General features: G+C 48.2%; 1 protein-coding gene across 1 annotated transcript in view; it reads right to left on the bottom strand.

The window, feature by feature from the left end:
• Positions 1-11,282: 11,282 nt before the first annotated feature.
• Positions 11,283-18,278, bottom strand: part of LOC119397208 (protein argonaute-2-like) — a 38,633-nt gene continuing 31,637 nt past the window's right edge. The window contains exon 2 of the mRNA XM_049416493.1: positions 11,283-12,090. Coding sequence (XP_049272450.1) covers positions 11,584-12,090 — 507 coding nt within the window. The 3' untranslated portion in view covers positions 11,283-11,583. The remainder of the gene's footprint in view (positions 12,091-18,278) is intronic.

Raw genomic sequence — 18,278 nt, forward strand, 5'->3', positions numbered from 1 at the left:
AATCAGCGCAAAGACAAACAGCGCCATCTCTCGACAACACGCCACACCGACGATGCAACACCTCTTCTTGCTTCCGCCGATTTGCCATGCTTTAAGTTAACCCCTCTCTCTACTTTTTTTTTATTTCTTTCGGTGGCCGTGGGAGCGCGCGCTGTGCAGTCGACAGCATCGACAGCCCACCCGGCAAGACCGGCTGGGTTCGTCGCTTTCGTCGCGTATTCCTTGGACGCTCCAACGTTAAAATTGTGTTAAGGCGGTGGCCGCACGTCGGACGATGAGCCCTTATTTCGTTCAGCTGCCATCTCACCAACGGCAATGTTTCAGACGCCTCAATTGTGTACTTTTGTCCGTTGGTTGCTGGACAAGATGGCCTTCTGCAAGACCGCGTATTAGATGCGAAGCAGCTTAAGGCGGGGGCTTTGTCCATCCCTCCCTTGGCGTCCACACCCCCACTGCGCATGCGCGTCCCTTCCCCCTCTCTCTCTTCTCCTACACCCCCCCCCCCTCTCGCGCGCCTCATTCGCTCCGTCGACGAATAGACAGCAGCGACGCCTCCGGCGTCTTGACATGGCACGAGCGGCCGATGGCCGCCTCTGCTTCTGTGGCTCTAGACGCGGGGCGCTCGTGCTCTCCATTCCTCGCTGAAGAATCCCACGACGACACCAATGGCATGGACTGCATAGAGGCAGACGCACATGATCTTGCGACTTTGCGGGAGTCGAATGCCTCGGACGCCGGCAGTTCCACGCAGTGGGAGCAGGACGGAGACTGGAAGACAGTGCTGATTCTACGCCAGAGGAAGGCACAGGCTCGGGAACGCAAAAACAAAAATTACACCATCTCCCGCTCAAGCGAACCATCTCCCCGCTGCTTCGCATCCACACATGGTTCCCTTTAGCGGGAAATGGTGTAATTTTGATTTCCTTGACAGTCAGCTATGCGTGTAGTTCTCGGCGTCGCAACAGTTTGATGACGCGAGGAGGTGAATTGGTGCTACATCGTGGGAACCACTGAAATGACTGCAACCTTTACGACATTGTGCCAGAATATTCTAGCGTACTGTATGCCCACGACTGTGCTACAGTTAAAATACCAACTCGGCATCGCGCGTGAACTTGATACGACTGTGTGCAACAAGTGTGTTGTTATCGTTATTGTGTCGGTTAATACTGAACTGCAATTGGAATACCATTTCTGCAAAGATGAGTGAAGGTATAAGTGCTTGCCCTTCCTTACGGTGCGCATTCCCTATATAAATCTGAGTTATGCCATGCTCACTTTAAAGCGCATGTGAAAGAGGATTGTGGCTTCATTGGTGAAAGTGATTAGATATTCAGAAATATGTCATTGTAATGCCGTTAGAACTTCCTCATATGTTATTACGGTCTGTGAAAAAAAAACACTGGGTGAATGTTTGTAGGCCATTTGCTCAATTACTTTCACGCATTATTATGCAGCTGTGTGACGCCTGTTAAAGCGTTCAGCAAGTTAGATTTCGGGTTTCTTGGAATAATTATATAGCTGTATAGCTGAGGGCTACAAGTGTTGGGCGAAGATAAAAACGCGTATCTTTTGTGCGTTTCTTAAGCAGGCATACAACCGTAATATGCATTGTTGTTGTACTGTTTTGGGTGTTCAATAAAACAAGAACGCTGTCTTCTATTGCAACAGTTTTAATTTCGTCTGTGTTAACAGATCACACAAACAACTTAGACGCATGCACGTATGAAACGTACGTAGTGCATCGCCCGCACGCATAAAAATATGGGTCTCTCATTTTAAAACAAATAATATATAACAATTGACGTAACAAACGGCATGGTTGTCTATTGGAGCAGCGTCGGCAGTGCAAATATCAAACCAGAATGAAAAATGAATAGAAAAAACGCCAGGCCTGCGCGGAAAGCGCAGCACAGTCACAGCGAAAGGTTGAAGAGCAGCATTTCTAGAGCTCGTTGTAAACTCTCTTGGTGCTACTAATAGAGGTAAACTAGCAAGGTACCCACTACGTCATAAATCACATTATTTGTGAAGTTAGAAAGCACCTACAACGCCATTATTCATCATTCTGCGCAGAAACGAGGTACCAGCTACACATCTGTAAGCCATTATCTGCACTTTTTTTGACGTGACGACTGACGAAGATGAAGAAGTGTGGCTCAGCCCTTTGTAAAGGGTTGGAAGCTTTCAACGGCTCACCAGTTACATAATTCGCATTGTGTGATTGCCGGTCGCTATTTCGCTCTCCCACCATGCAATATACCGTATATGTTTACGTGAGAAAGAGAGAGAGAGAGGGGAGGGGGGAAGAAATTTATTGAGACCCTGATGTAATGGATCATGCGCTTATGGGCTTCCTTGGCAACCAATACAAGTGCACTTGCGAGGAACCCACTACGCTATACATCAGTGTAATTTTTGAGAAGTAGGGAAGCAGGCACTATGCCATTTTTCGTCATTCTACGGAAAGCCGTGGTACCTGCCAAATGCATGTAAGGCATTATGCGCACTTTGTTGATGCTGTGCCTGATGACGATGAAGAATTATGGCGGAGATCTTTGTAATGGGTTGGAAGCATTCAACAACCTACTCGTTGCGCAATTCGCCTTGTGTGACGCCTGATTACAGAATTCGCGTTGTGCGACGCTTGGTGCTTATTTTACTCTTCTACCACGCTATATTGCATATGCTAATGTGGTTCCTTCCCCCGACATGAAGCCTGTATAGGGTCTTTTTGCAAAGCAGTTTCAAGCACCGGCATGGCTCAGAGGTTGAATACTGGGCTCACACGCAGAGGGCCCAGGTTCGAACCTCGTTCCATCCTGGAATTTTTTTCACATTTCGTTTTTTTTTCTTATTTCGAGCGATAGTGGTTACGGACACCGGCGGCGGCGGCGGCGGCGGCGGCGGCGGACAACTACGGCGCCAAAAACGGCCGCTGAAATGATCTCATAACAGCTTTCGCTGTAAAACGTCGCGTAACCGGCGCTTTGCCCACGGCTTCTATGAGCCGTGCGCATCCACTTTTCGCCACCGTTCGCCGTTAGTGGCGCCACCTGTACAGCTCAAAGCAGCAGCGCACGAGGAGGTATCATTGTGCAAGCTTTCGTATATCAATGTATATTAAACATTCAACTACTTCTGCGAGGACACGGTTCGCTTTCACGTATACCGATTCGTATGACGGAGGGATCAACCATGTCTTTTTTTATGTTCAAAAGTGGGCGGCATGTACACCCTGAAGAAGTAACTGTATACCGCAAAGCCATACAAAATTGGATTGCCTCCGTTTTATAGTACATGAAATGCCCGACGTTGCTGAACTGGGCTGGCAGCGCAGAGTGAAACGTAGAATCCCATTGGAGACACAAAATCGTCCAAATCAACTTACTGTTGACTCGCCGAATTCACCATGAAAACAAATGTATACTTTGCACAATACCAGCAAAGAAGCAACAACTTTCACTCATTAGAGTTGAATTAGGTATATCAAATGCCACGGGAAAAGCGAACGCCTTCGATGTGTCGATGACATGATGCAGAGCACTCTGCCGATACATTTTGCCCGGAGGGATCCTCTTCTCATCGCCCGTACGTCACGCGTGAAGCCGAAAGAAAAATGCAGGTCCAACGCACTGCGCGTGTAAAAGTTGGTAAATTCAGAATCAGAATTGAAGACATCGTGCCCATTCTGCCACCGCGGCTTGTCAGCAAACCCTCGGGTGTTGCCCATTGTGGTGAGACAGCATGAAATTGCATGAAACAACACGACGACAAAAATTACCGCAATTCCATTTTCGGCGGCCATGATCACTTTTGCGTCATTACTTGCCAAATTAAGAACCGACGAAGATCCAGTACGGGCGCCACATAATTTTATAGGTCTCATAGCAGCGCAGCTGGTAACTGCGACTAGCTCCAAAAAACACTGCTCAGCTGCTTAAGACGTCTTGTAGTGCCCCTACCGAAACCTTTCATATGCGATAACTGCCTCTTAGTTCCGGATGATTTCGCTAGCAATTCATTCTTCTGGGAGCTCAGCCCCGCCACGGTGGCCTAGTGGTTATGGCGCTCGACTGCAGACCCGAAGGTCGCAGGATCGAATCCCGGCCGCAGCGGCTGCATTTTCGATGGAGGCGAAAATGTTTTAGGCCCGTGTACGATTTAGGTACACGTTAAAGAACCCCAGGTGGTCGAAATTTCCGGAGCCCTCCACTACGGCGTCTCTCATGCATAATATTATCGTGGTTTTGGAAGGTTAGACCCCAGATATTATATATTCTGGGAGCCCAGAAAAGCTTCTTTCGAGTTCGGGATCACGAAGAGAGCTCTGCGTACGCCCACATGACCGGCGAAGTCTCTTTATTTTGCCTACCGAAATCGTTTGCACGGTGCTGGCCTTTTCAGGGACGTCTGTTTCCAGAACGAGTGAAATCGCGCTTGCGAGATAAACGGCATCTCGTTGCGTTTAGTGCCACCGCCTCTACGGATACTCATGCTCGTTAGTTGACACGATAAGAAAACACGATATCGGGCACTGAGGCAGTGCACGGCTGGGATAGCGTTGGTCCCCGCATGCTAAGCATCCGCGGCGCTTCCAAGGGGAGCAACAATCGGAAGATTATTCACCTCAATTCATAGGCGGTAGCAGCGAAACTTCGTTCAAGTGAAATCGCGGATGAACACATTACCATTGAATAGTGGATTATACACCTGGTATTCAGTAGCGTTGCCAAACGTTTATTTCAGAAAGGGAGGGGAGGGGGGGGGGGTGTTCAACCATACTTCATGTATGTTCGTGCGTGCGTTTGTGTGTGTGCATGTATATATACACGTACAAAATTGAAAAATTTCGGGACCCCCCCTCCTGGCTACGCCACCTCTGGTATTATGTACACTTCAAGTCTTGAAACAAAATCGATCGTTACATCGAGAATTTAATATGGGGTCATTCCACGCCAAATGTCCCAGCCATATTCGCGACCATCTCAAATGCAGTCGAAAAAAATCGTGCTGATTTATTCAACTGAAAACACTGTTTTGCTAGAATATTTCACAGAGAAACATTCTTGGTCGCGTGGAAGAATTCCGAATTTCGCAGAATGTCGCCCGAGCGATTTTTCTCAAAAAATTTATTGTGAGAGTATCGTTTCTCGTTTCAATACCAAATTTCGTTAACGCATCAACAAGGATGCAACAGCCAAAATAGGATTTGGAGCAATTTTTGAAGCAGGAAAATCTTGCCTTTGTAGCAGCAAAATCCAAATTTGGAGCAGGTTACGGAAAAAAACTGTTTTGGAGCACTAAATTCCAAATTTGGAACAGCATCACAAACAAAGCTTGCTTTTGGAACAGTGACAGAAAATATATTCAAACCTTTCGATGTCAGCCCAATCGTGTTTTCAGCGCATAACATGCTGAATAAGACCAATGAATTTTGCGAAAACCAGTAAAGCCTTGTGCATGGTGAATTTGCACCAAGGTCTTTTACACCTGGCCTACACAACCGGCTGAACACGTCATTGTTGGAATCCACTTCATTCAGCACCGATGCGCCGAATATTGTATAACGCCCTATTAAAAGAAGATATATGAGGAGAAAGTCCATTTTAAAGAGAGCCACCATATGTATATATAGTTTGTGGAGATAGGTTTTGCACGTAGCTTACCCTACGAGGCGACCGGAAGGGACGCGATGTTCTCCACTGCCGCAACGAACAAAGACGCTACAGCCGGGTTCGTCGGCTCGCCGACACGGCGCAGAAAAGGCACCCGAGGCAGCTTCTCAACAAACACGGGTTTAGTTACCCAAGATGCAGCACAGTGCGACAATCACGGGCTTGCAGGCCGATAGGGAAACTCCGCAAGACCGGTCGAGTACGCTTGCCAGCAGCGCTACGACTATCACACAAAGGGGGCAGCATTCGAGCGCAAGAACGAGAAGCCGTCTGCCAGAGCAGCGCGTCAACCTCTCGCGCAGCCCTGAGAGCATCTGACGCGGGCAAGCCCGTGCCAGACAGAAGCGAGCTCATGGGAGATGGGGTTGTCACTGGTGGCCAATGAGGACCAGCGAAGCGCAGTGACGTAGGCTAGTGCAGTAAGCCGCGAGCTGGCAGCCACAGCTAGCCAGAGGGTCAGCCAGCTTGAAGATATGTGGCTAGGTTTGCTGAAGAGCTGAATTGATATTCTCGAGCATACGCATTTGGGATACGATCACGTATCTCAAATGCGTACGTTCGCAAAATCATGCGCAACTCGCCCCATCCGCGAACAAAACAGCCAGCTGGCGTACGGCGCCACGAAAGCGGTGCAAGGTAGAGTCACTGGAAAAATTTCAGAGTATCGCATCTGTTTTCCGCGCGCCGCCGCCGACGCGATTGGCTTACTCGCATCACGTGACCTCTCGCCGCCATATCCCTTCCAAGCGCTTTGGGTGCAGGCGCGTTCAATGCAGAGCGTGGCCGGACATTTAGCTGTACCACGGTCCCCAGAAGTACTTTATCGCTTTTTTAAACGCGTCATGCAGACAGGGGCGTAAGCAGACATCTTTTTTTTTTGGGGGGGGGGGGGGGCACGGGCCCGGTGTGCCATCCCCTGGCTACGCCACTGCATGCAAATGCCAGAAGAGAGTAGCTCACCATCAATCGAACGTTACTGGTGAGCTACTCTTGGAATCTCGTTTGCCGTGTGGGAAAAATTAATGTCAAAGAGCGCCGTTCTACGTGGCTGCATAGTTGGCCTGAACGAATTCGCCCCCCTCGAATAACACTGCTTCCTGCAGTGAACTGCACTAACTTCGCTGGAAAAGATCTTATGCGACAAGATACTTCACCTTTTCGGTTCGCTATAGTCAGCGATATTGAAAACTACATACCTTTGTATTTGCTCGGCTGTTTATATCTCGATCTGTTGAACAGATTACGCATGCTAGCCGAGTTATAAGCGTGTCACGCACGAGAGCGAAATCGAAGATTTATTAAAATAACAACTGTTTACTGATATACCTTGAAGGCAATTGTGGCATGATCTTTGGCATTGCACAAAACAGAAGTGTGGAATTCTGTTGATAAACTTGGTATAAGGCAATGTCATCAAGCGTACTTTTACATTTGTTGCAAAAAAAAATGCTGCATTGCACCGAGCGTACCCTTAAAATACTGTATAGTTGGTGAGAAATGGTCTCGGCAAAAAGAAAAGGCAGATCCCACGCATTGAGGGAGTCCGACTTTATGCGAGCCCAAGGTCTATATACATACTTTGTTGCAGTAGCATACGCTTTAAAAATGTCGGGATGTGCTATTTCTGATCAAAAGAACATAAAACACCGTGCCGAGGAAATTTTAATAAGAGTGCATTATGAAAAAAAAAAGTGCAGCAGTGCAGAAACCGAACCCCAGCTGTTTACGCGCTGGCAACGCCAAAAAAAGAACTGTTTGTCGGAACACAGCAAAATATTTGCAAATTCATTGCAACGTTGGGAATATTAAGGAGACAAGAAATAGTAAATGAAACAATTAAGTTGTGATGTCAATAATTTTTGATGGCCTATTTTCTACGTATCGTAAAATAAGATGCAGCTTACCTACCGCACGCCGATTTGCCCGTGCGTTCGGCTGCTGGCGTTCCGAATCAAGACGTCGCGCACAACTTCCAATTACCGTACACACACAACTTCTATTACACATGTCAACCAGTTGAACAGCAAGCACGGTGCGCAAGCAAGCTATGCGTCAGCAATCAGTCGAAGGATGCAATGTTGAATGTTCTCGATGTTCTATAACGTTCTCCAGTGCAGTGAACCTGAACACCGACTGCAAAGCTAGCGCAAACAGTCAAGATTCACCAAATGTCGAAGTAAATGGCATCTCGCACGATGTCACTGCGCTAATGCAAGTATGTTTACAGATCGGGACCTAGCGAACACGCCCGGGCGTGACACGAAAAGAGACCGATGAAGCCATGAAGCGAGTTCGCGAGCACATGGCAACATTCGCCGAACGTTTCATTAGTTACACCGCTAACCGCGCAGTCGATCCATACCTGTCGATGACTAGAAATCTCTTCTAATATCCTCTTGAAGAAACACACACACATAATGCCGTTCTGCCGAGCGTAACACGGCACTGAGGCTAAAAGATCGGTCACATCTCAACACACGCTAGCAACGCGCCGGATGGTCTGGAAGGGACATGGCCGCCGCCACCCAATGTTGCCCGCGTGCAGCCTACCTTTGCGGTACTCTGATTTTCCAGTGACTCTAGTGCAAGGTGAGCTGCCGCGCCGCTAACGGCTTATCCAGCTCACGTCTGCTTAGTACATGAAACAGTCGCTGCACAACACGACGTGAAAATCTCGCGAAAGTGATCGTGTCCCCAAAGAGCTCGAGGATCTATCGCGTACTACTTCGCACACACTCGTTGACCAACTTGCGTTTTGTCATAACTTGAGACATGCGGCGATATCGGTACCACGCGTGCGCGTTATATCTAAAATAAGCTTCTGTGTGACGCGTCTTCGACTCGTTTTGGCTGATGTTGCCTGAGCCTCTTTTCCAGTCCTAAGTGGCACTCCCAAAAATCTCATGTAGCTCAGCTTTCATTTGAGCTACTAGGTGATAACCGCGTACATACTGCATGGCATTATTACTAAGAAGTGGAAAAAGACAAAGCCGACGATGAAATAAGCAACAGAAGGATGTATACATTTCTGAATTCATCTCCGTTTTTTCACATTGACGCGTCGTAGCATAACATAATACCATACCTCATATACTGGCCCGTAGATCGAGGTACGCTCGCACGCCGTTCGCGACCAACGAGCATCACACAAAAAACAATGTCGCGATCGCTTTTATTCAATCAGTGCATTTTATGAACATCGAAGACCTAGTCGAAATAGTTAAGTTCTGACGGGGTTCGCGCACGTACGCAAGCATACCACGGAGCGAAATAGCTAGCTCGATCACAATCGTCTTCGCTTAAGTGCACAAAAAGCACACACGACACCACAATCGAATACTACTACGAAAAAATAAACTAGAAAGGGGTCTCCATGCGTGCGTAGCGTACGAACGTGTACACAACTTTTGGGACGTGTGCACGACGCAGTTAGAACGCCACATGTTCGCCGCGTTGTTCACGGAAGGAAACTTCGCGGGACACATAAGAAAAGCAATAAACATTAGCTCCAAATGCTCGCCGCCACTCGTAATCGCGCCGTCTCGCACGGCGGAACGGCGCCGAGCGTAAGGACAAGCGAAGGTGTAGTCCGCAAGCGCCCGCGTTGCAATCCGTCGAGTCCTCACAAAGATGGCTGCGAGCGCGTATACCGTCTGTTTTCGGCGTCTGCTAGCCCGAAACCTTCCAGAGAGCTTCCACGACTAAATTGTCCTGGAAGCTTCTGGCGACCCTCGGGCTCCCCGCGGGTCGCCAGAACCGTGCAACCCCAGCAAAACGAACGCCAACCGGAAGTGCGCCTTGGGCGGGACGGGGGGGGGGGGGGGGGGGAGAGGGGGGCGAGATAGCCCCAGTGTTCAGACATGTCCGGACACGTGGTGCCGTGCCTGGCGGCGTAGCCACGGTAGCCATATCGCCGATAAACGGCGGTTCCCGGCGCTCGAGCAGCGCGGGGCCAGAACACGCGCTAGCTGGGGAACGAGGCGCCAAAGGGGAGGGCGCTTTCGATTCCCACAAGTTCAAGAGAAAAGTCTAATACCGGTGTGCATATGCCAATGCCATGCAACGTCTAAGACAAACCAACAAATAAGTGCAATATTCGTAAGTGCGCCCTTCTCCCTTCAATATATATATATATATATATATATATATATATATATATATATATAGAGAGAGAGAGAGAGAGAGAGAGAGAGAGAGAGAGAGAGAGAGAGAGAGAGAGCTATGCACAGCAAAAATTCGCATCGTTTCATTGTACGCAGTGCCTGTCGCCACGCGGAGCAGAACCTTTGCTAGTTTCGTGCAGCGCGTCACCAACAATGCTGATGCCGTCACTGCCGGGTCGCTCGCGTGCTCTACCATACGACAGCTTTTCCCCAGGAGTATTCCTACCCGCTCCACTCGCGACCGCGTGTAGGGTTACGGCAAAGATTTCGTTGGGTAAACGCAGCAATTGTGAGCTGCTTTCGTTTCTACAAACGACACGTAATCTGTGTCTCCGCACGGGAGGCGGCAGAAAACGGCATGTTTCGGTTCGTCGCCTATAAAATCCGTGCAATATATTGACAGTAGTACCAAAAGCGCTATGCCGCACGCGCTACCCAGCAGATATAAAGATCCTGATCGCGATAAGGTTGCCGGCGATAACTCGCACTGGCGTGCTCGTTGGTATACCTGCCATCAAATCTTCGCGCCAGGAAAGCGGTGATCGCACTCGCGTCAAAGTCAAAATTCTTTCAAGACTTCTTTCTTTACGCGGTGCCTCCACATTAAATGGGCGCTCACCTTTGGTCATGTTGAATGACCCTCTGGAGCAGCGCTTGAACCAGCAGTAAAAACTTCATTTAGGCCCACCGGTCCACCAGCAAGCACGCCAGAACCGATGAACATCTTGTTTGGGTCAAGCGCCACTGGATCGGATTGGATTGGATAAAGGTGTCCTCCCAACATTTAGGTCGCCAAAGCGAGCTTCGTTCCGCGCTAAAACGCCTTTGCTTAATGATTAAGCAAAGACATTCGGATAAAGTATTTGAACCTCAATAATATTACTTCAATTTTTTCTGTCATATACATCTCCAGAAATTATGCGAAAGTGTTGCATGTTTGCATTTTTTATTCCTTGCTGTGCAGATATTCGCTGTGCATTAATATCTGGGTAATCAGCACTTACTCTGCGGAAAGTATATATTGTTGAAAGTATTTCAGACCACGGAAGATCAAAATTGAAATTGTGCACGGAGATAAAAAACGACACTCTCAGAATATATTTTCCAACAAACATCGCTCAGACGGCATACTGCGAAATTCGGAAGGCACCCACGTGACCAACAATTTCTATCGCTGAAATATTCTAGCAAATCACAATACAACAAATCACAATACAACAAACGAACACAATTTTTCTTGAATACATTTGAGGACGTAGCCAAAATCGCTAGGAGATTTTGCGTGGAATGACTCTTTACTGATGTTCCGTCATATCGAGGGCTTACTGTGAAGGTTTCTATAAAACCTGTGCGCTTCTCTGACATTTGCATAAGCAAGAACAAACGAGAGCTCACTCAAGGGACTATCCAAAAGCAGCGAAGACCACAAGCACGATTCAGAACAGGTGCTCTATTCAGAGGGGCCTAGTTCATACTGCATCTTTTTTTCACACTTCCCTTGAAACTAAAGTTGAAATTATATTGATGTACGCACAGCTGCTGAAGTTCTAATGTCGCACGTATACGTTCACGCCATGTCAAGCAAAGAGAAGAAAGTCCATTAAGAAGACTGTTTAGGCCAACACCACCTACAGACAGGTCGATTTCATATTATCTGGCTTCGGCTGGCTAGCTAGCGCATAGCAATTTAACAAGGAGGCTGCGTTCCTTACTGCTCATTTCTTTCGTCGCATCTGGAAGATTTAATCGGTGCAATCAATCGCTATTTGGGCGTGGCCTAAATGCGTCCACCGGTTGGAAAAACAGAGAATGGAGAAGCTCACCTGGATGCCCGTATGAGAGCAGAGGTAGAAGTCGAACCGCAAGGGGTGCGCGACATCCGTGTCGACCGTGGTGCCAGCAGGCATGTTGCCGCCAGTCGGCCCCTTCTTGTCGGCGCAGAAGAAGCGCGTGTGGTGGCGCCTTTGAACGGCGACAAGCGTGATTCCCGGCTTGTAGCTCGTTTCGATCCTGAGGCACGCCTCGCGAGCCGCCAGTATTTCTTGGGTCAGCAAGTGCCCAAACTGGACCTCAGAGACGGCGTCTCTGTAGATGACGATGCGCACTGGCTTCATTTTCGTAGACCTGTAGAAGCGGAGCAGCAGCTCCTTAACCATTGATGCGAGGTCCTGGATGATCTCTTGGCCGTGCTGCTGCACTCGCAGGGTGGCCGCGTATCGGCTCGGGTGACCGTCCACGCTGCCCACCACCTGCAACAGCGCCAATAGGTGGATAGCCTTTTTCAAGCTATCCCAGAGCACCCCGCGGCCGCGCGGAGCACTATTGGCCGCGAGATCGAGCGGAGTCGCCGCCTGGCGGCTACTGGCTGAAGCGCGCCTAGTGTGGATTCCTCCATGCGTCGTCTGCTAGCCGCGTAGTGTTTGCATGTGCGCGTACGTCATGCAGGGCCCCAAAAGGCGGTTTGTTCCGTTGCGTTGGTGCAACTTTAACCGCTCGTACGTATGCCTAACACGATGTAAAGAAGCATTTGGCCATGATCGGCTGTATATGTACTGTAATAAGATCAGTGAGTGCACTTGTCGAGAGTGCTGTGTGTGGTCGTCGTACCGTCCGTTCACGAGAGTCATATCAGTGTAGGTGCCGCTCTGTGGTTCAAGCGCATTGCTAAGTGCACTCGACGTTGTCCTAAAGATGAGAAGTATTAAATCTCATGTGAATATAGCCTTTTAGCGGCTCAGTGGTTAAAAAAAAAGGCTCTCATGCACTTGCGCATGTGTATAACTTCGGGACTGTCGTTTATAGGTTACGTGACGAGCTTTAGTTGTGTACGGTCCTGGTCCCACTGCAGAGAAATATGTCTGTCAAGTCACGTCTGACACTTCGGTACTTAAATTGTCCCCTAAACAGAACAGAAAATGGAATGACACGGAAATCGCAAAACTGAGTTGCCTTGCGCAATTATAACTTGTGGCGAAATGTATACAAAGAGACCCGTGTACTTGCGAGGTAGCTTATGCCTGTCAAACTTGCGCTTTGGCAAGTTCAGTGTCGGAAGTGCATCAGGCCTCAATCTTTTCCGCGAAAACCCTTTAAAAAAAGAGAGCGAGCGAGAAAAATATATTCATCAAGACCAGCAGTGGCGATAAACTCGCTCGCGCATTTTCATCGCTTACGTGGCGAGTGAGGGCTCATAAAACGATACCCTTTACTATGCGCCAGATCATGCATACACACTTGCCGCGTTTCGGTGCACGTACTTGCCCTGCGGAACACTGAGAACTGTTCTCGCGGCCGTGTACACAATGGAACATGCGCGAACTACAAAAGGGCTCGGGGACTCTCGTTTAAACAGACTCACAGCCGAGCGCGAACAAACTTTGCATTCACAGCGCAAACGGTACATGAATGACAAAGAATAAATTCCATCAATTAATTTTCTTCTTTCTCGATTGATTTTCGCTTAATTTTCCTGCGGAAGTGTACGAAAATCAAAGCACAGGGAAGCTTCCCCGAGCGTTCGCTTACTGCGACCGTCTTCGCGCTCGTAGTGCACAGCAGCAACAAGCATATAAATGCACACATTAGCGAAGTTATCGCTGACTACTCACCATTCTTTGTCGTCTGCGAATGCACCGTCGTCGAAGTGCTTGCTGCACACCATCGCGCACTTGGAAGGCGTCTTGCCGTTACGAAGCCTAACGAGCCAGTCGGCGACGTTCCGCGTCGGTGGGATAAAAATGGAAGCTTATCCCTGGTTCTGTGCAGTATGTAAGGCATTGTGGCACCGAACAAAACTTCACCATCGATAACGAAGAGTTTTCTGCGGGTACGGAACACAAAATCACGATGTGAAAACAGAAGCCCCGTGCACTTCTACACGCACCACACGAAACCAGTATCCACACTAGCGGGGTGACGGTGCTGCCACCTATAGGTCGATCTCGCCGCGAATAGGAAAAGTGTGTACGCCGAGCGAGCCGGCTGTTATCTCGCCTGCTGCTCGTTGGCGCTTTGATATCGGTGGGTCCACGAAAGGAAACGAGCACGTCGCCGCCTCTTGACTATTGTTACGCCGTAAATACTGCACACATCCGGACGCGTCTGCATGTATCTCTACGCATAAAATGCGAAAGGATTAACACAGTACAGTGTGAGTATTACCGAGCGGATATGCATAGGATGGAGCAATTAAGCAGCATGCGTATTATCGCGTGCCGATATCACCAAGATGTATTAAATATGAGCTGAAACATCGAATTCATTTTAAAAGACAGGGCGTGCAAACACGGACACAAGGAAGAACACACCACAGACGCCGACTAACAACTGCAAAGGCGCACAACGGCGAACAACAAAATACAAACGAAAACTTATCTGCGCATGCCCGTGCAATAGGCGAACCTATCAATCCGGCACGTGTGGGGCACATCACAGATAACTGTTAAGGCATTTGATTTCTTATTCTCCACCAATTAAGCTTACGCATGCGCTATCACTGCTATCGATATGCTATGCCTCAATCATTGAACGCGTTTCTTCATTCCTATGCCGGTACAAAACTGCGCATTCATCGAACTTCTTATTATATATTTTTTTTATATATGGGGTTTAACGTCCCAAAACCACCATATGATTATGAGAGACGCCGTAGTGGAGGGTTCCGGAAATTTCGACCACCTGGGGTTCTTTAACGTGCACCTAAATCTAAGTACACGGGCCTCAAACATTTCATTCATCGAACTTCGACATGCACTTACATTCTCGGCAATGTGAAGAAAGATTAGGAGGTAAGCTTCCAGTTACCGATCTATGTTCCAATAATCTCCAGCACGGCGGCCCGTCTGTCCTACGTGATAAGGAACCTTACACGCGACACCTGCACGGCAATCAGTGAATTTGTTGGTGCGTTTTACGGCACAAATGTCGGTCCGCATCTTGTCTATTACTTGCTCATTCTTTTTCTGCACTGCAGCACAAATCTTACCTAGCCTGTGAGGTACGCAATCAATTACTGCACGGGCTCGGGCCTACCCGAAAGCCCGAGCCCGGCCCGCGGGCCGGGCCAGGCCGGGTAAAGCAGTTTTTACGGCGGGCCCGGGCCGGGCTGAGGCCTGAAGCTCCGGGCTTAGGGCCGGGCCCGGGTTTGAGGTGGCGGGCTCGGTTCGGGCCGGGCTTCGACATTGCTCCGTTCCTGAAGGGACACTAAAGTGAAACACTGAAATGGTTAGACTGATAAAGTGTACTCTGAGAACTCTAATTTCATTCATTTCACCATGATAAGTTGATTAATTGAGATGAAAATCAAGGGCAAAGATCTATTTTTAAGTTTCGCCCTGAAAACTACGCGCGCGACGTCACAGATTTCAAACTGTATTTGTCGTATTTTGGAGACTTCGGCTCAACGAAATTTCCTGAAACTTTGTATGTTAAGTCTATGGTCCCCTCAGAGGTCAATGTACTTCATTTTTACCGATTAGGAGCTACGTAGGCCACAGTAGACACTGTAAGAATCTATAACTTCACGGCGTCTGCTGGGCGAACTTCAAGGCGGCGTCGCCACCCGCATTTTCTTTTTGTGCTTTGATCGCTTACCAAGAGCGTTGTCGCAGCGACCGTCGTGATTTTGGAATTGTAAAAGAGTAATTTACTGATAATCGTGAAAACGTTCTTCTCTTCGGTGTCCCTTTAAGTTTGTTCCACATGCGTTGTGCATTCATATTTTTTTTTCACGTTTTATATAAAAAAACACTTTTTTTTATGTGGGGCAAGGTATTTGGAGAAGTTTTATGAAGGACAAGTACTGAACATTTCTTGCTCCTTGCATTTGGGGCTACTTGATTTATCTGAAACAGGCGAGCTAAACGTAAATAGACCAGGCGCCTATATTGGCCTCGAGGAGTTACGGAGTCGCCCTCTATCGGACGCGCCTCGATTGCGTGCTAGGCAGGATACCGCCGGCGCACTCCCCATAGGTTTTGCTGTCGGCGCTCGACAAAAACACCTCGCGGAAGTCCTCCAGGGCATTTCTGTAAGTACTATCGAAAGGAACTGTGTTCTTTACTGTCATAATAATCATTTTCGACGAACTGAAAGCACAAGACAGTCTACAGTCGCTGTCTCTTTGCAGAAAACCGAGCACCCGCTTCACGCTGTCACCGCGTTGGAGACTCCTGAACCGGCTTCTTGCGTGAAAGGTAGCCGCTGGCTGAGTGCAAACTATGTGAAATATCTCGTTAGAGTAGACTGCCTGTATAGCCAAACGGATCATAACAGAAAGAAGCCTCAAGCCAGCGATCGCACGGGTTCGCGACGACTGACGGTGCCTCTGCATGTATGAGCGTCTGCATGTATGTTCGTACTGATGGTTTCGCTTTTGCTACGAGCGCGTTTTGGCACCGCGCTGTGAACTTTAGGCCGCAAAATATGAGAATTTGTGAGTAAACAAACAACTACTGTTGCGCGGACGCTATCAGAGCAGTTGAAAAACCATTTCCTTACTACTGCGGCTTCGGTGCGCATGGCAACTTTGTGATCTGCCGTCCCGACGATTCAGTGTTTTTTTTTTCTTTTTCGGTCTAAATTCGGGTTCGTTTCAATGTCATTTGACAAGTTGTCTCGTACTGCGTATTGATCGGTCTTATCAGCGTGCAAATGCCGCTGCTTCTGTTTCTTTATTCAGTGCATTCGTTTCGTTTGGTGCTCACACAAAACGTGAGCAAATGCGACGCCTTTTTTAATGCTCCTTAATTATCGTTCCGTTTGCATTCCAGTGAACTTGCCGCTCTCTGTCATCAACAAATTCATAGACCAAAGCTTCACCGCTTCGATATTGCTGGTGGAAGATGAACCAGTCTACGAGACCGAGCATGTAGTAGCATGCGACGCCTAGGAAAAGAAAGAAAATACAGTAACGTTTCCCGGACTTGTTCTGCAAACGTCGGCTGTGAACTAGGACCCACATGAACTTGAAATAGCGGTGAATAAAATTGCAGTTATTGCAGCAACCAGCAGCCGCAAAACAGGATAGTAATTATTTGGCGAGTACCCCAGCAATTTTGGCAGCAGTGTCGTGTCTAACGCCAACAGGGTGGCATCTTTCCCACGTAAATAAATGAGGCTCCAAGAAAATACATGGGGTTGGCCGGTGGGCCGAACACGGAGGCAATGCAAAATTTATGTAGCTTATGAAGCAATGCATGCCTCATCAAATGGGAAGGTTGCCCGTCGGCGGCGTCAACACGAGTGATGCAAAAAATAATTGTCACGTGATGGTGTCACCATATCACGTCATCCTGACGTCACAGATCGCCAAAATATGTAGCGTCATTATGACGTCATATTGTGACGTCACATGATGACGTATTCACACGTGACGGTCGCTTTGCATTGCCTCCGTGATCGGTCACGGAAGCCGTGCAAAACCGCGTTAGGCGCAGAACGCTTTTGGAGGGGTGCGCGGGAGAATCAGTACATCGACTGACAAGAAGAAGATGGCTTTCGCCTTTTAGTCATCTTTAACGAATGCATAAGGGACCCTGTGCGTTTTTTCATTTAACGTATCTAAACAATGACTTGCGCATCTGCAGCCGATTTTGTGGACTCTGAGCACGGGGCCGACGATCAAGAGGTCGCATTGGAGGGTTCTGAGATGGCATCGCACGTGGTAAAAGGTAGCGCTTTTACCAACCTGTGGCAAATAAGCATCATTTGCCGGCGGGAAGTGCGCGCGAGCCATCGTCTCAGTGCGCGCTGTCTGCTACTCACCGTACATCGCAGGCCCGACGCACTAACAAAAGTCTTCGTCGCGGAAGTGCTTGTTGCACACAAGACTCGTACACTGTTAAAAATTTTGCCCCTTGTTTACGTAAAAAGCTGAAGGTAAAAAGTTGCCGATCACTTTTCCGATTCTGAAATAGGGCGATTACCGTAAACGGAGTCTCCCTAGAAATGTTGTACGTATTGTCTCCTAGAAACATTATACGTAATGCCTTCTCAGGAATGTTGTACGTATTGTCATTGTCTCCTACAAACATTGTACGTAATGTCTTCTTAGGAATGTTGTACGTATTGTCATTGTCTCCTAGAAACATTGTACGTAATCTCTTCTTAGGAATCTTGTACGTATTGTCATTGTCTCCTACAACCATTGTACGTAATGTCTTCTTAGGAATGTTGTACGTAATGTCTCCTTGAAAATGTTGCATGTAATGACTTGGAAATTTCGCACTAATGAGGAATATGAAATGTGCCAAATAGCACACTTTGTTGCTTTAAGATGACTAAAGTGCACAACTTGACACCACACTGTACTTAAAAAGTTGTAATAATGGGCGCTGTGTGGTGAAGAAAGTTTCGGTGCTTTACATGCACCTACCGGAATGGTTATCAACTGATGCAAGTGGCAGCTGCTACTTTGCTGCGAAGAAGTTGTTAGAGA

Source organism: Rhipicephalus sanguineus, chromosome 6 (genome assembly GCF_013339695.2).
Source record: "Rhipicephalus sanguineus isolate Rsan-2018 chromosome 6, BIME_Rsan_1.4, whole genome shotgun sequence".
Taxonomy (NCBI): domain Eukaryota; kingdom Metazoa; phylum Arthropoda; class Arachnida; order Ixodida; family Ixodidae; genus Rhipicephalus; species Rhipicephalus sanguineus.